This window comes from Amborella trichopoda, chromosome 12 (assembly GCF_054954075.1).
Source record: "Amborella trichopoda isolate Santa Cruz 75 chromosome 12, AtrichopodaSantaCruz75HAP2 v2.0, whole genome shotgun sequence".
NCBI lineage: Eukaryota > Viridiplantae > Streptophyta > Magnoliopsida > Amborellales > Amborellaceae > Amborella > Amborella trichopoda.
The window spans coordinates 43,343,906-43,362,276 of record NC_142347.1 but is presented as its reverse complement, the minus strand read 5'-3'; the positions used below and the strand labels follow the sequence as shown (position 1 = coordinate 43,362,276).

General features: G+C 35.8%; 1 protein-coding gene across 2 annotated transcripts; it reads left to right on the top strand.

Annotated features, from left to right (window-relative positions):
• The first annotated feature begins 1,520 nt into the window (after positions 1–1,520).
• Positions 1,521–6,853, top strand: LOC18435303 (zinc finger (CCCH-type) family protein / D111/G-patch domain-containing protein). Of its 2 annotated transcripts, XM_006845349.4 has the most exons (4): positions 1,521–2,128; positions 2,950–3,267; positions 5,045–5,105; positions 5,594–6,853. In XM_006845349.4, the coding sequence occupies exons 1-4, from the start codon at positions 2,003–2,005 to the stop codon at positions 6,598–6,600; spliced, it is 1,512 nt and encodes a 503-aa protein (XP_006845412.1). In that variant the 5' UTR covers positions 1,521–2,002; the 3' UTR covers positions 6,601–6,853. The 2 variants fall into 2 exon arrangements, with proteins under 2 accessions (XP_006845412.1, XP_088709959.1); XM_088853833.1 differs by lacking the exons at positions 1,521–2,128; positions 5,045–5,105 and having other exon boundaries at positions 2,987–3,267.
• The last annotated feature ends 11,518 nt before the right edge of the window (positions 6,854–18,371 follow it).

The window sequence follows — 18,371 nt, the reverse complement described above, 5'->3', positions numbered from 1 at the left end:
GGTTATATACAATGAGACCATTTACTTTTGAAACAAGGTGGTCACAATTCCTTACAACAATTTGATGTGAAATTTTATGGTCTAGATGTATCACAAAGTTCGAGAAAATATCTTTTGAAGTTTGAGCTGGGTCAATGGAATACTTGCAATCATCCAATGTCACATCCAACGGTCAAAGTTTAAAAATAAATTTCTCAAACTTTATTACACATCATTTGGAATTTGACATCTGACCCCATGATTTAAAGTGATTGTGACTTTGTCACTTCCTTGTGCCTAAGGAAGATGGTATTATAATAAGGAAAAAATTTATAAAAGGATGCAACCTTATAATGTAGACCTACGAATGCACCTAAAACATCCATCGAAAAAGGTAGTTTTAATGTTGAAAAACCCTTTGACTGATCATCTCGACATTGAGATGTATGACCCTGAAAAATAAAAATATTTTAATTCTAAAACATAGTGCATTTTACAACATATTATCTACACCGTCCATTTTCAAGATTATAATATGTTTATAGATTTATTTGATTTTAACTATTTTTGAAATTTAAAATTTTATAATTAGATATAAAAATTGATTTTGAGATAATCCTAATAACATTTTACATCAAAATTGTATACCATGATAAAATTTGAAGGTGCACCCTACTTCTAGAGCTACTAATGCATTCGTATGCCAACTACACTCTTATAATAATGATGGATCTTATGTTACCAAGACAACTCACTTGTTAGGAAGGTATTTTTCTCAATCTACGAGCATTTGCCATACTTAAGGGCGCGGTCGGGCTTTAAGGTTATGCTAGGCTTTTCTTTTCGGTATTTGGCGTTGGAAAACCCTTTTAATCTGTCCTATCAACTTTGAGATATATCGTCATTTTTTAGCTTTTTTTCACTCTCAGATATCGAAATTAATTTTTTTTATAATTTTAAAATTTATAATTAACAATAAAAATAAACTTTTAAATCATCTTAAAAGTCTCTTATACCAAATTTTCATGTTCTAACAAAATTGAATTGTAGTTTACACCTTATACAAACTACGCACTTAAAAGAAATTTGCCTCACCCTCCCTCTCTTTCTGATAAAACTCTTTATTAGAAGGAGAGGAAACAATTTGCCTAGGGGGCAGTTGGCATACGGAAGCATCCGTAGTTGCAGAGGTAAGGTCCACCTTCAAAATTTATTATGGTATATAATTTTGATGTAAATTGTTCTTAGGATTATCTCAAAGTTTATTTTTATATCCAATTATAAAATTTAAAATTTAAAAAATAGTTAAAATCAAGTAGATCTATAAACATATGAAAATCTTGAAAATGGACGATGTAGATAATATGTTGTAAAATGTAATATTTATGAGACTTAAAATCTTTTTATTTTCCATGTTCATACATCTACATGTCGAGATGATCAATCAAATGGTTTTTCAACATTAAACTACCTTTTTAAATGGATTTTTGAGGTGCATCCGTAGTTCTACATAAGGTTGCATCCTTAAATAAACATTTTCCATTTTCCTAAGAGTAAGAACGAGTCGGATCAGGATCCTGACCTATGCCTAGATACGACCCAAAAAATATTACCGATCCTGGATCAGTACCTGTCCGGACCTAGACCTGACCCGAACCCGCTCATCCGTCCAATATTTGGCTCCATACCCGACGCGGATCGGGTTTAACCTTCGGGTCCGCGTCCGTTGCCACCCCTTTATTTGCCCTCTTTCTCTCTTGTATTTTACTTGCCGCTCTTCCTCAAAAATTACTCCTCTCTCTGCTCTGTGCGTCGTGAATTTTGCCCTTTTGTCTCCTGTCGTGATTCTTCTCTCTCTGACATCGGGAGATTTTCCTGAAATTTACTCTCCCATCTCTCACATCGTGAAGCTTGTCCGTTCATCCTCTCTCTCTCTACTTGCAAAACTTTGTTCCCCTCTCTCTTAGTCTATCTCTCTGTTGATCCATTTTGCCTGGTGGTTGGACCTGCAACTGGAGCTTTAATGGCGGAGGACGATGACGGGGAGCTGGAGAAACAGTTGGAGCTCCAACTAATGGAGCAAAAAGAGTCATTGGGGGCCATAAATGATGCCCTAGTTTCTGATCCCCAAAATCCCGAGCTTATCATGGTGGGTAGCCTGCAACTTCATTGTATGTTTTACATTTTCCGTTTAACTAGGTTTCGAGTTGTTATAATAAGGATTATGATCTGGTACAAAAATTTGTGAGAAATGTTCTGGAAATTGATCATGAATTTGTTTGAACTTATTGATGAATTTAACCAAAGAATTTAGTGCATTTTTCATAGCAAAGTTACAGATGGGGTTCTAAAATAGTCTGCTTCTTGTTGAAAGATGTTAATATTCTGGGAACCATTTAAGCATCAAGCTCAATACTTGAGATTTCTCCGTATTGATTGGTACATTTTGAGTTGAATAGATTATTACCTAATGTCGAAGTTGAAGCAGAAAAAAGATGATTTGGGTACTGATTTGATATGCTGTTGAACCATTCTGATAATGATTTATTGATCAAAGAAAGCCTCTATTGGATAAAATTGCAACCACCATAATAATGCTGGTTCTAAGAAATTATCATAAAATATAGCAAAGATATGTAATAGTTCAATGAATCAAGGGAATTTGAATATGCCATTATTTGTGAATGCAATAGTTGTGCACCTTATCTAGTAATCAGCATTTATCTTGTAACGCGGTTTAATTGCTCACAAATCCAATTGCCAAGGACCATGCTGGTCATATAACTTAAAAAAAACAAAAAACAAGGGAAGGAGAAAAAGAGGACCATGTTTATTACTTTGTAGGCAATACCCTGAATATTAGGGAGTATATGGATGCTCTTGTTCGTGTCAGTAATTGATGCTGATAATTCACTATATTCTTTTATGCTTATAAGAAATATTGAATTTTCTCATTTGTTTCCTTTGAAGGTGCATGAAGAGCTTATTGCAGCAATCAAGGCTGCAGAGGAAGGGCTTTTTCACTTGAAACGATCACGATTATTACTAGAAGCCAATCACCTTATTTCTGGAGCTGGTTCAGATTCGAACTATCAGGAAGTAGAACCAGAGCCTTTGGAGCCATCAAAGGTCGAAGCTGAACCATTGGAAGAGAAGGGTTTCTCAGTTGGCGCAAGGTGTAGGTTTCGTCACACCAATGGTCGATGGTATGATGGCCATGTCATTGGAATCGAAGGTGTTCATTCTGCTAAGATCTCTTTCTCGACGCCAACCTCAGAAAATATGGTGGTGAGTAAATTTCAATCTTTTAACTCGTATTTCTGTAATTGTGCTCATGTTTTTTCAATGGATTCTTTTAGTTGAAAGCTGTGTGTAACCTTGATATTCGTTTGATACTTGATAGTAAGGGAATATCTTGTTGAAACTTTTTTCACCCCAATAATCATGTACCAAATTTCTTTTACCGCTCCATACTTTTTGAACTAAGCTCATGTTTTTCAATGGAATCTTGAGCGATATTGATGTTATGATTTTGAATACAATGTTCTAAGCTAAAAATGACCATTAATTCTTGATGATTTGGATATAATTATTTCCCAATAATTATACCTTTTAAAAGTTGACATTAGCTAACAGATATGGGATGGTAGTTTCAGATCCAAAGAAGTGTGTCTTGGATCTATGATGCATCCTCAAATGCCATGAATAAGAAACAATAGACACTGTGTGGTCATCAATACAAAAGATTTGAGTGTGCATTAAGCACCATTGTTGATAAGGACGATCAGGGTCCTTTTTTGTATGTTGAACCTTTTTGACATTTCTGGGTTCTCAATCTAAGATGTAATGGTGCATTGCCCTTGTCCTTGTAAGTTATATCTTCTCCAGGTTTATTGCTTATTTGTTTTTCATTTTGGAGATCTTATGTGTAATAATCATTTCCTGAAAGGGCAAATGAGGGTATGTTAGCGCTAAGAAGCAGCATTGTGTTGAACTTTATCTTGGGCGCATACAAATTGGTGTTCAAAAGATTGGGAGTAGAGGATTTGTTGAGGAAGTTGAATACCATCTTGGGCACTTTTATTGTCATGTTTCTGTACTTGGGAAGTGTGGACGATGCCTTTGCATCGAGTTCTTAGATCTCAATTTTGAAAAATGCTTGTTTAGTACTTTGGGTCATGTGGAGTTGGCGGTGGGCGACCTAATTAAATAAAAGTTGGGGTTAGACAAAAGGTTTTTGCTACTCATAAAAAAAAGTACGGCTTTTGCATTGTCAATAATGACCAGGTGACCATGGAATCAATAAAGGGGGAGATCAAAGTCCTATTTAGTGGGCTAGCGATCTTCTTCAGTTTTACTCGTGGCTTGTTTATGGAGAAAGGGGATTCTTTGGTTGTGATTAGTCAGTTGTATAGGTTGCCTCTTTCCTATGTGTTTGGGACATAATCATTAAGATCTTGAATTTCTAGACTACCCTTGACATGCTCATAAAGAAGCAAATTCAGATGCTGGCACTAGCCCAATCTGGTGTTTCAGAGTGGATTTCACCAAATATGTGTGTTCATTTGGTCTTTGCATTTTTCTTAAAAATCTTTCATACGCAGGCCAAATTTCAGCTGTTACTTATTTTGAAGTCTAAAAGGGAATGCTCAAGTTCCACTTGAAGCTTGTACAAAATGAGAAATTGTGAACTTTGTGGCAGAAGCAGATATGAGCCAACAATCCGACCATATCCTTGCCTAAGCAGACCCCTCTCTCTCTTTGCACGACTGAGTTTTTGGTTCTGATTCGTTTCTCTAACACTCAAATAAAGTGAAATGTCTCAGCCCGGCAGTTTTGGCTGCTTATGCTGTTCATGTGTCATGTGTGATGGGACTCTGAATCCAAACTCATTTGAAACTAAATATGCTGGAACGTATTCCACTCCCTAGGTGATCCCCATGACCCATATCTGAGAGGGCTATAGCATGGGTTCCTTTAATTTGTCCCTAGTTAGATTTGTTTTGGCATGTCTTATATTTTGGCACTGGCCTGTTAACTGACACAAGTCCACAAACAAGTGCAGATATGCAAGTTCTTTCTGCAGCAGCGGTGTCGATTTGGCAATAACTGTCGTTTGTCACATGGTATGTCATCATTGTCTCCACTATTACCTCACACTTAGCTCAACCCAGTGATTCTAATATTCCAATTTTTACTTAGGATATAAAATCTTTCTCTTTAATTGGCACTGATTTTCTTGTTTCCATCCCAAGTTATCACCAGATTGCATTATGTTCCTTCCATTTGGGGAGATATTTCTGTATTTTCTACATCCCGGTATCAGTAGTAATAAGCAGTCCGAATAAGCCAGTGTACAAGTTTCTCCTGGATTGTTTGTTCATGTGCTTAGTTTCTGCTTACTGATTTATTGGATAAGTTAATGATCCATCATGTTTTTTCATTAATATTTTTTGTCTATTCCATTTGGCCAATATGGTAGTATGTGTTCATGGGAAATTGTATTTTAAACTTTGTTTTCATAGCTGCCCCCGTCATTCTGTCTACTTCTTCCTTTTCAAAGTTATGAAATCAATCTTCTCTCTAAAATTTTGAGATTAACATCTTTTCGCAGGAGTTGACATGCCCTTATCTTCTCTCAAGCCCTACATCCCGCCAATATGGCGACAGTCATTGGTGGGCTCAAGCGTTTTTGCCCTAACAGACAGCCAAGCTGGTATATGGAGAGAAGCCGAGCTCGAGTCATGGGATGATGGTCTCAAGATGGGGCAAGTTGTGTTCCGAGACGATGGGACCCATGCTAAGCTTGGGTCTGACTTTCTCTCCCTATATGAGTATGCCCAACTTAGCAATGAGGAGCAGGAAACAAGTTCCAGGGGGTCAGAGACTAGTGATGATGAAGAAGATGAGCTTGGTGCAAGCCCAGGTGGACTAGGCCTGAGCCCAAATGGTGTTGGCTTTTTACAGGCCAGCTCACTTAGGCATGGGGTTCAAACTGAGACTGCAGTGTTTGCAAAGTGGGAGGTTCACACTCGTGGCGTGGCTTCGAAGATGATGGCAAACATGGGCTATAGAGAGGGAATGGGGTTAGGCTCATCGGGGCAAGGCATTGTGGATCCAATCCCTGTTAAAGTTCTCCCCCCTAAGCAATCTCTTGATTATATAAATGGGGTTGAAGAGAGAGAAACAAAGCGGGAAAAGAAGCGAAGTAGAGGGGGTCGGAGGAAGAGAGAGAAGAGATATGCAGAGGCTCAGCGAGCTGCGAAGGCTGAAGAAGAGGTTGCAAATGACGTTTTTGGTTTCATCAATAACCAGCTTGCTATGCAAAAGGAGAATGAAAGAGAAAAGTTAGGTCGTAGTGAAGTGAAGGAGAGAGAAATTAAGAGAGAGGATCGGCGAGCATTGGTGGCATATGATGAGGAAGTGAGAGAGTTGAGGAACCGGGTCGAGAAGCTAGAGGAAATGGTGGAACGAAACCGGAGAGAGAAAGCAGTTTTTGAGGCTGCCAGTCGTAAGCTGAATGAGACCCGAAGGGCTCTTGCTGATGCTGAGGCAGCTCGAGCAGCAGTGTCAAATGAGGTCACTAGGAAGGAGAAGGAGAAGAGGTGGCTCAAGTTTTGACACACACACACTCTCCCTCTCTCTCACACACATTTGGGTTGAATGATACCTTTGTAGTGTATATTTGATCATATGGCATAGGAAGCTCTTTATGTTCAAGATGAGTATTTATATCGAGATAGCATATCATTCTCTTTGTTCTACATTGTGGTACCTAGTGTGTGCTTTGTGTCATTTGAAAACGAATTTTTATTTTAAGAGATTATTTTTGGACAATGAATTCAACCATAATTTATTTATTTGTAAATAAAAATATCTTCTTTTTTTTTTTTTTTTCATTTATCAAGTTTTTCATTCCTTTATTACTTTTGCGAAAAGGTATGCATGCCAACTTGCTTACAATGCACCGTATGCCACTACGAAAATTTTGACAGTTTGAAACTTAGAGTTTGTTGGATCCTAAGTTCTGCACAAACATAAATTTCATCTCGATCAATTTTTTTTTAAAAAAAATGAACTACCAAGGGAAAATATGTACATCAATTAATACAAAAAAAGACAAAAGATAAGGACTATATATTTGGAGACTCAGAGATCTAATCCATCAAGAACTCAAAAGTCAAATTTTCTAAAATTATTTACCAATGAAAAGCATGCACAAAAAAATTCTTTGTTTTTTTTACAAATAGCTCAAAAAATAATAATCTCCCTATGTAGTTTGGAGCTGTGCTCAATCTTTCCATTACCTTTTGGGGTACCAAATACATTTCTTGTGAATTTCAAGAACAGGATTGGTGAGTTATTTTTACCTAAAAACATCGAACATAATACTGTTTTTGTGTGCTTCCTCTCTCTCATGTGCTTTGTACCGCTATGTACTATTTATGGGATGATACAGTTTATATAAGGCGCCCACCTTAAACAATCGAAGTAAGACATACTTTCAAACCTCTTAAAGATGCAATTTGGGTATCAAAAATCTTTACCGAAGTTTGAAAATCTTTTCCATCCTTTACTTTTGAAATTTGCAGCTTCAAAAATAGTGAAGCTATCAGCACAATATTTTTCGATGAGTTTTAAGGTATATTGAACTTTAGAGGTGATTGACATTTTGTATAAACTTTGAGTGCGTATGCTATACACCCAAGGGAGCATACTTACGTCTACTCTCTGTTGGAGACTAATTCAGGAATATTTCTTTTGTTCCAGAATTTTAAGAGCCACCTAAAAATCACTAGATGGTTACATTCAAAAGAAAAATTTCTTATTTTTGAGTTTTCAAAAACTTAGAATTCACCCTTAAAAATTTGGACAGTTTATATTCAATCTTGAAGCATTATTTGTTTTTCAAGTGCAATGCAATTTGGAAAATTCTTTTATTTAATACGGTATATGGGTTGAAGAGGTTCCATTCTAAAAATTTCGGGGCCTAAATTGCTCCTACATTGGGTTTTCTTGAGGGAGTAACTAGAGATCTTTTGGCTAAACCTTTTCCTTAACAACATATAAATAAGGAGACTATTTATCAGAAAAGAGAAGCATTCTTTGGGAATAAGCCTAAGACTAGGTGTCAGGCCAACAGGGATCATCCACTTCACAAACAATGGGCGATTTTATTGGTAATAATGGATAGGGACCTGCTCACTTCTTTGCTTGTTTTGTGAGCCAAAAAGTACACAAGAATTATGATCCTTGATGTAGGGATTGGAGTTGATGTAGGGATTGGGGATTGATATAGAAGATTTGAATTGTAATCATTTGATTGTAGAGATTGGAAGTTAAGATAAGAATTATGATCCATTGATTGTAGGAATTAAAAATTCATACAAAAGATTTGAATTGTAATCATTTGATTGTAGGGATTAATAGTCAAATGAAATTGTTTCAATTTGAATCAATCCATTGATTGTAGGTATTGGAAGTCAAATGCAGTAACTTCAATTTGAATAAGTGATTGATTAGGTAATTCCTAATATTCTCCCTCAAGTTGGAGCATGAACATCAATGATGCCTAATTTGTGTGCTAAAAAATGGAATTCGTCTTTGCCTAGAGCTTTGTAAAGATGTCACCACGTTGATGCTTGGTTGGAACATAAGTTATTCGGATAAGTCCTCATCGAATAATTTCCCATACTAGATGATAGTCGAGCTTAATGTACTTTGTTCGCTCATGTTAAATGGGATTGACAGTAATGTGAATGGCAATTTTGTTATCACCATAGAGCGTCATATGATCTTTGTGGTAAGTATCGAGATCCAAAAGGAGAATTTTTAGCCATGGTAATTCACAACAAGCGATTGTCATGGAAAGATATTCAGCTCCGACAGAAGATCGAGAGAATATGTTGCTTCTTTGTTTTTCAGGAGATTGGACTATCGCTTAACATTGTGCAATACCTAGTAGTCGAGCAACGAGTCATGGGACAACATGCCCAACCGGAGTCGCAGAAAGCAGTGAGTTATGATGTACAAGATGTAGAAAGAAGAATACCACCTCTAAATAATATAATACACGGATTGCTGTATCAAAATGTGGTTTCATGGTTGAGTCAGAACTGGCTGAGAATATGGACAGAATATGCAATATCAAGAGTGATGCGTACGAGACATCCAACCAATCGTTGATAAGAAGTGGGGACTTCTAATCAAGGACCATATGTAGAATTAAACTTGAGGTTTTATTCTATTGGAAATGCGATAGGGTGAGCAACGAGGAGGTGCATATCTTGAAGTATTTTAATTGTATATTTCAGTTGAGTAAGTAAAATATCTTTTTTTGATATGAGGACCTCAATGCCCAAAAAATATTGTAGAGAACCCAAATCTTTAATGTGAAAATCCTTTTTGAGAAACTCTTTGAGAAAATCAATAGCGGCTGTAGCATTCATAGTAATCACAATATCATCTCCATACACAAGGACATAAGTAGATGGACCATTGTGACCGGTAAAGAGGAAATAGCCAACTTTGGATTGAGTATAATTAGCGGCTCATAAAGCATCTAAAAACTTGGCGAGCCACAAACATGAGTCATGTTTAAGTCCATAAAGGGGTTAAAGCAACAAACTCTATGCTCCCCCTTACATGAAAAATCGGGCGGAATCTTCATGTATACCTCTTCCTTCAAATTACCATGTAAAAAGTCATTTTTCGAATCAAGTTGGTGAAGGAACCAATCTTTGATAGCTGCAAGTGCAAGAAGACATCAAATGGTGGCCAATTTGGTTGTTGGGGCAAATGTCTCGTGATAATGAAGGCCATCTTGCTGGTTGTAACTTTTGACATCTGGCCAAACTTTGTAGCGTTCAATAGTCCCATAAGCTTTATATTTTATTTTGTATACCCATTTGCATGTAGTTCCACTAAAAACCATGTCCAGCTTGTTTTTGATAGAATCGTCGAGGGGGGGTTCAAATCCCGATATATTAAAGGATCCGGAATGATGTTGAAGATTTTCGATGCAAATTGGACGATTCCAATCCAGATCGCTAAATTTTCAAACTTTGTATTTTATCCCTTAGTGATTATATATAGATGTGAGATGGTATAGCACAATTAACATTAAAAAAAGAAAAAAGAAGAAAAAAGAGGTGGTATAGTGGAATTGACTTAATATACGGGAAGGTATCAACATGGAGGTATTTGGGTGTTGAAAAGATGAGTGTCTTGCGAGGTAGTAAGGTAGACATTTAGATTATAATTATATCTTAAATATAGAAATTAGATATTTGTTCAAAGGAAAGTTTTCTATGTACCCCTACAATATAGAAGTTCTATATTCCTCCTACCATCCAGCCGTCCATTTTTTATCAAGAGAGCCACTCACTGTTTGATCTTAGATCCAACGTCTCAAAGTATTTTATTTTTAGTTTTTTTAATACAATTTTTTTGAATATGAAATTTGGTGTGTGATATCTTCTCATTGGGACGCACCTATAAAAAATATTGACAATAATTTGTCGATAAAAAATAATGACCAAAATACCCCTTGAATCTTTCAAGGGTATTTTGGTCATTTTATTTTATCGAAATTTTTGTTTTTATATTTTTCGTTAGTACAAGTTTAATGTAATAATGGAAATCCAAAATTTGGTGTCAAAATAGTTCATAAAAAAAAATTAAAAATAAAACAGTGTAGAGATATGACATTGTGATTGGGGCAATCTTAACCCTCCATTAAAAAATGGACGGTTGGAATAGGGGAACATGGAATTTCTATGTTCGAGAGCGAACATATAAAGCTTTCCCATGTATATGCCTTAGTGATTATACATAGATGTGAGATGGTATAGCATATTAACATTAAAAAAAGAAAAAAAAAGGTGGTATAGTGGAATTGACGTAATATACGGGAAGGAATCAACATGGAGGTCTTTGGGTGTTGAAAAGATGAGTGTCTTGCGAGGTAGTAAGGTAGACATTTAGATTATAATTATATCTAAAATATAGAAATTAGATATTTGTTCAAACCTCATGAACCAAATACTTCTACTTAGACAAAAATAAATAAAAATAATTTTAAAATAAAACAAGTTCAATGTTTATAAAGGATAGTTTAGTCCATTTACGACCATGAAAATTAATTATTAACAAATATATGTTAACTGTAGTCATAAATTGATAGCAAGTTAACCACATATTAGACATACATATTAAATTGATTTATGAGCTTATACCATAAACGTCTCAGTGTAGTTATTCGATTTTAAGTGCAACAATAAATGAGCCATAACCATTTATTTTACATCTACACCTAAAATTTGATGTCAAAATATTTTATAAAAAATTATTAATAATTAATGTAGAGACGTGACATTGTGATTGGGGCCATCTCAACCATCTATTCAGAATTGCCAATTAGATAGGGGAAGTATATAAGTTTTATCCATAGGAGAAGCATAGGAAGCATGCAAGTTTTGGAGAATTGTTATTAACATTCCCAAAACAAAACAACACATAAACTCAAAAAAAAAAAAAATGGAGCTTAGTTTTGTAATTTAACCAATATGTCGCACGTGTTTTTGTAGCATAAACAAAAAGGAGGGTAGGGGAACCATTGTAACACTTTGAAACGGTTTTTTGTCAGAGGAGATAGAAGTATTCGCTAAATTGAATCGGAATGGTTAACTGGACATGAGATCAGAAACGGTTCAACTGACCTAACCGGTAAACTGATCGATTCAACCGTTTTAACCAATCAAGTCTTGGGCAGTTAAAAAAATGTTAAAAAATGTTAAAAATAAAAAATCTAATAAAATATGAAACATATATTTTAAAAACATTCAAACAAAGCACATCCAAATGAATTTGAAAATCAATAAAAAAATATGAATATTAAATCGATTTATACTCAGGGGTATTTTTGAATTTTTTTAAAATAAGATGGAAAAATATAAAAATAAGTATTAATGACCAAAATAATTTCCATTATGGCATGCCATAATGACAAAAGGCATTAAAAAAATTCATTACAAACAAAATCTATTTTTTTTAGGATTATCTATTTTTTTGAATTTCTTTTTTAAAATATCGATTGGTCACTAGAATCGGCCAAAATCGAAACTGGCCAGTTCCGATCTAACCAGGTAGTTATTGGTTAGATTGCTCTGTTTTTTCAACAGTGGGTGGGTAATAAGTTTGGAAGTTTTAGGAACCAATTAAATTTTGAAAGACTTGTCGGTGGGGAGATGGAACCGGGTTCTCGATTGTGCTCGCATTATTGTTCCCACCGTACTTGTGAAGGCTTGGCTATGGTTGGCCTATAATGTTGCAAAGTGCACATGATGGTTATATTAAGATCATAGGCATATGCACTATGTAACCTTATGTATCGACCACATAGTCGTATTGGCCTTGTGCATGAGATATGCAAGTTGAGGCATCCTAGACCATGAGCATCATGGCTAACTAATCTTGATAGGTCACATATGCTATGACATGCATGATGGGCCTTACTCATTTTTTTTGGCATTTTAAGGCCGCATGAAAGGATTTTTTTTTTTTTTCGTGGGAGTGCATTTAGGAAAATGCACCACTTGCAAATTGTGAGGTATTTGAGATGCTAGATCTAAGAAAGAAACTTGGTATTGATTACAAGCAAGAGTTCAATGTGGCCACATGAAATTTTCATATCAAGACTTTTAGGGGTCAAGTTTTGACTTAGAATGACTTCTAAAAATGTGATTGCGGATCTCACTAAAGGTAAAAAGTTGAGCATGAGCAATTTTCCCTATGTGGCATAGGAAACTGCAACACTTTCTAAATGAGCAAGGTACACTTGAACACCTAACTACCATTAAATAAAAACCTGAACAAGGTACCGTTAAAGAACTTCTCCGTGAGTATGAGGCATGAGAGAATGCTGACCGTAGCACTCACTTTACTTTGCTAAGTGCTATGGTTGATGATCTCATTCGTGAATTCGAGAGATTCACCATGACGAGTGCCATGTGGGATGTGCTTCAGCAGAAGTATGCTAACACTTATGCTTCTAAGTTACGAGCTTTATTTATAGCATTTGAGACATACAAAATGCCTCCAAATGTGTCGATGGCATACCATGTCTGAAAAATGTCTCAAATGATACGTGACCTAGAGGCAACTGAAAACAAACTCATTTACGAGCAAATATGCTGGGGTTGCTTAAGTCTCTTCCAGAATCTTGGGAAAACATAAAGTCATTAATGTTGCATAATGAAGTTGTAACAACTTTTTTTCAGCTTTCTCATCACCTTGAGATAGACGCTAGGTTTCGCTCATCTTTTGGAGCTAGAACTGCTCTAGTTGCTCAATCAAGCAGGCCTTGAGGCTTTAAACTTCGAGGTAAGTTTAGGAATGAGGCACCTCAAAGGAAGGAGCAACCTAAGCAAGATACTGAGGAAAAGAAAAAGGCCAGGCATAGAGGTGGGAGACGTACAAGGGACAAATATGAAATAACTTGCTACAATTGCCAGAAGAATGACCACTATGCACATGAATGTCTTGAACTTAGAAATGTACGAACTGATTTCCCTAGCTATGCAAATGTTTACAATCAAGTGCTTGTTGCTCATTCACAATTTGGATTCAGGAGCGACAAGGTATATAGCAAGGGATCGAGAAGGGTTTGTTGAGCTCCAAACTTTGACGATTGGAAGTTAGAAAATCTTCATGTGGAATTCCGCATCAGAGGATATACCAGGAGTTGGAACTTACCAACTTTGATTCTGAAGTGGACGGACCATTCTTCTCCATGACGTCCTCTATGCTCTTGGAATGAGAAAAAAGTTGCTTTCAATTCTATGTTTAGTTAGAGACCGTTGTTTTATCAGTTTCATGCTTAATTATGTTACATTTACATTTCCAAATGGTTTTCATTGTTACAGTCATATTATGAATGACTTGTTTATTTTGGATAATGATGATGTTAACTTTTCACTTCCTTCAACCTATATGACATCTTCATCATTTTCCACCTCTTTTATTACACACGACTCCATAATGTGGCATGCTAGACTTGCCCATATAGGAAAATATAAGATCATCTGATTAGTCAAAAAAGGATTGTTGCCTTTATCCAAAATAGAACTACATATATGTGAAGCATGTAGGCTGAAAAATCAACTAAAAAGCCATTTCTTAAAGCAAAGAGAGCAACCGGTCTTCTAAACATAATACATTCCGATATTTATGGTCCATTTAATGAGATGACCCGTGACGGTTGCCGTTATTTCATCACATTTATTGATGACTGTTCTCGCTACAAGTATGTATACCTAATCTCGCATTAATCGCAAGCAATAGATTGCTTTCGCCATTTTAAGTTAAGAGTTGAAAATCAGATGGACGAAAGAATTAAGGTTCTTCACACTGATCGAGGGCGAGAATACTTATCTGATCAATTTAAAAAGCTTTGTGAGAATAAGGGAATCTGAAGGCAACAAAATGGTGTTGCAGAAAGAATGAATCGTACTCTATTGGACATGATGAGGTCTATGATGACTAACGCCAAACCTCCCAATATCATTTTGGGAAGATTCAATTCTCATTGCGATATATGCCCTAAACAGAGTGTCATCAAAATCTGTTCCCAAGACCCTTTATTAGTTATGGACAAGTAGAAAGCCAGATCTTTCTTATTTACGTCATTGTGGTTAGTTGCAGATGTTCACATCCCTTCTCAATTGACAGGGAAACTAGACATGTGGTCTCTCGAGTGCATTTTTGTTAGATATTTTGAGCACTCAAAGGGATATATGTTCTGTCTAGAACGTGATGGTGGTGAGATGAAAGAAATAGAATCTCACGATGTAGATTTATATAGACGAAATTCCCCAACAAGAAGCAGTATCGTATCTCTGAAGAGCTCTATGAAGAGCCTGAATCTAAGACATGCATTGAGATAGTTCTTTCACTTGAGGGTAATAGTGGAAGTTTTTCCATGATTGTCAATGATAGTGGGAGTGAGCCACTGGTTGAGAGCATATGACCCATATTGAGTCACCGACCATGCTAAAGACACCTATTAAGAGTGAATCGTTGGACAAACTTCGAATGAGTCAATGTGGGAAAGTTTCTCGTAGACACTTTGAAGTAGAGGGTCTCACATGTATTTCACTTGATGCTGATGAGCCTAGGTCATTCCAATAGGCATTGAATTCTCCTGTTGTAAACCGGTGGATGTTTACTATGAAAGATGAGTTTAGTTCTATGGAGTAGAATCAAGTTTGGGAACTTGTGGATCTACCGCATAATAGAAAATCAATTGGAAACGAGTGGGTCTTGAAAATCAAGAGGAGGGCAGATGAAACTATAGATAAATATAAAACTCGTTTAGTGGCGAAACGGTTCACCCAAATTAAGGGACTGGACTACAATGAGACATTATCCCCAGTGGTGAGAAAGACCTCGATTCGCCTAATCCTAGCAATCGTTACATATATAGACCTATATCTCTTCCAAATGGATGTGAAGACTGCTTGAATACTCGTAATGGTTCAATGTTCTTAGATTTGTTTACGTGTTTTGAATTTTTTTTGCCGTGGATTTCTTTTCTTGTAAATGAGCTAAGTTTGGTTTAAATGGGATGAAACTTTTTGTAAATTTCTTGTCAATGTCTCAAGATTGACTTTAATTGGAGGAAATATGGGTTAATCTGGTGTAATTTTTGCTTAAATTGGGGCAGAGTTTGGCAAGAAATTAAGAGTTGTTGCCTTTGCGAATCAATTCGCAACTCCTGGATTATAGTGAAAGATCATTGAAAGTTGTGTAAATTATTGGAAATATATGTAGTGAGGAACTTAGAAGGGTTTAAATGTTCATGGAGGGCGAAATTGTTAGAGATTTACTTTAGGTTTAAGAATTGATAGGCATATTTTTAAAATCACTTCTTTCGAATTCTTACGTGGTATGTGTTTCGACTAGGGCATAAATGGGACTGAGTTTAACATAAATCTCCGGTTGATGTCCAAGATCGAATCAAACTCCAGTAAATATGTATGGCTTTGCTGTCAAAAAATTTTCTCCTAGGTGTTTTGAATTGAAATCTTAAAGAAAACAAAGTGTTGGCAAAGCCCTTGATTTTAGATTTCTAACATAAAATAAAATTGAGTGATAATTAAGAGAGGCATTTCTTGCGGATTCCCTAATTTGCAAGACTCCTACAAAAATAGGACTCCTTCTCTCCTCCATTCCCTTTATTTTGGTTTTAATGACCCATCTGAAAATCAACAGATGAATAACTATAAGGATTGACATAGAGAGACTTACTTATTTTGGTTTTAATGGCCCATGTGAAAATCAACAGATGAATAACTATAAGGACTAATATAGAGAGCCTTTCATGACTGCCTGTTGAACCCAATAAATCTGCATTTCCTGTATTATGTGGAAAGATTCTTCAAAGTGGTGTAAATGGTTGGGAATATATATGGTGTAGAACTTACAAGGTTTGAATATTCATGGATGATGAAATTGTTATAGATTTACCTTTAGGTTTAAGGCTTAGATTTACTTTTAGGTTTAAGGCTTGATAGGAATATTGTTTGAGTGACACTAACTTCTTTCGGATCATTTCTTAGAATGTGCTCCAATTAGGGCTTAAATGAGACTTGAGTTTAGCATAAATGCCTGGTTGATTCCTCAAGATCGGATCAAATTCGAGTAATATGAACTGATATCGAGAGACTTGCATGATTACCTGTCGAACCCAATAAAATGGAGATAATAAAGCACTAATATGTTTCACGATGGATATTGTTTGAATTTAGTCTTGATATCTATGTTTTTGTCGTGGTTGTTGGAGTCTTTGAATGGGCAGACACGATTCTTGAAGAGATGAATAAAAGCAATGGCCATTTATGGTTGTTCTTGGATATTGATTTGGTTTCATCAATGTGTTTTTATCTTGATGCAGGGCAGATACAGGGGAAATGCAGGGTACAAACATACTGGTGCGATTTGGTTGCCCAATTTGCGACTTGATGAGGATAGACCTGAAGGTTTCAAGAATAGAGTTGCTTCAACCTCGGTTCCAAGTCCTGAAGTTAATTTGGAGCTGTCTTTGACAATTGGTAATCAAATATAGAATAATGGGGAGCAAGAGATGGAGAAGAATCACACATTATATCTCATGATCCAAGGGTGCATCACAAGGGTCAATTACCCTGCTCCTATCTCCTCCGACAAAAAAGTGTCCAACTCTCACATTGGTTCCCCTCCCCTCCTTTTGGTTTGTTGCAAAAAGCGCTAGGCGGCTTGTGCCCAGGCGGGTGCCCAGCGATATTTGCCTATTTTCATTACCTAGGTCTAGGCTTTCTTCACCGCCTAAGGGGCCGCCCCTTTTTAAATCACTCAACCTCTATTTTTTTTCTTTTTTTTTGGTTTTTTTGTTTGTTTTGTTTTGGGAATGTGAACAAGAATTCTTAAAATTTGTATGCTTCCTATGCTTTTCCTAGAGGTGAAACTTATATGCTTCTCCCTATCTAACCATCAATTCTGAATAGACCCGGTCGAGATGGCCCCAATCACAATGTCACATACACTATTTATTTATTAATTTTTTTACAACATATTTTGACACGAAAGTTTAGGCATAGATGTAAAGAAAATGCTTATGGCTCATTTATTGGTGCACTTAAAATCGAATAACTACACTCAAGACGTTAATGCAGGCGCATGTATAACCCCATAAATAAATTTAATATGTATGTCCAGTATGTGGTTAGCTTGTTATCACTTTATTAATATAGTTAACATATATTTATTAATAATTACTTTTCATGATCCCATATGGACTAGAAAATTATCCCTTATAAAACATTATCCCTTATAAAACATTGAACTTGTTTTATCTTAAAGTTGCTTTTATTTAATTTTCTCTTACTATAATTATTTGGTTTATGGGGTTTGAACAAATATCTAATTTCTAAATTTTTGATATAATTTATAATCTAAATGTCTACCTTACTACCAAAATACCTCATGTTGATACGTTCCCCTATCTTGCATCAATTCCACTGTACCACCTCTTCTTTTTTTTTAATGTTATTCCGCTATACCACCTCACATCCATATATAATCACTAAGAGATAAAATACAAGGTTTGAAAATTCGGCCATTTATATCAAAATCGCCTAATTTGCATCAAGAATCTTCAACATCATTCTGAATCCCTCAATAAATGGGGGATCCGAATGGGCTCTGACAATTCTGTCTGAGACCGGCTGGACATGGTCTATATTAGAACTTGTGGAAATTATAGAAACCTGGACTTATTTTATGGTACAATATTTTTTTTCATTTTATGTGTACCCTATATTAGGAAAGTGGATCATTTTATATATTACTTTATT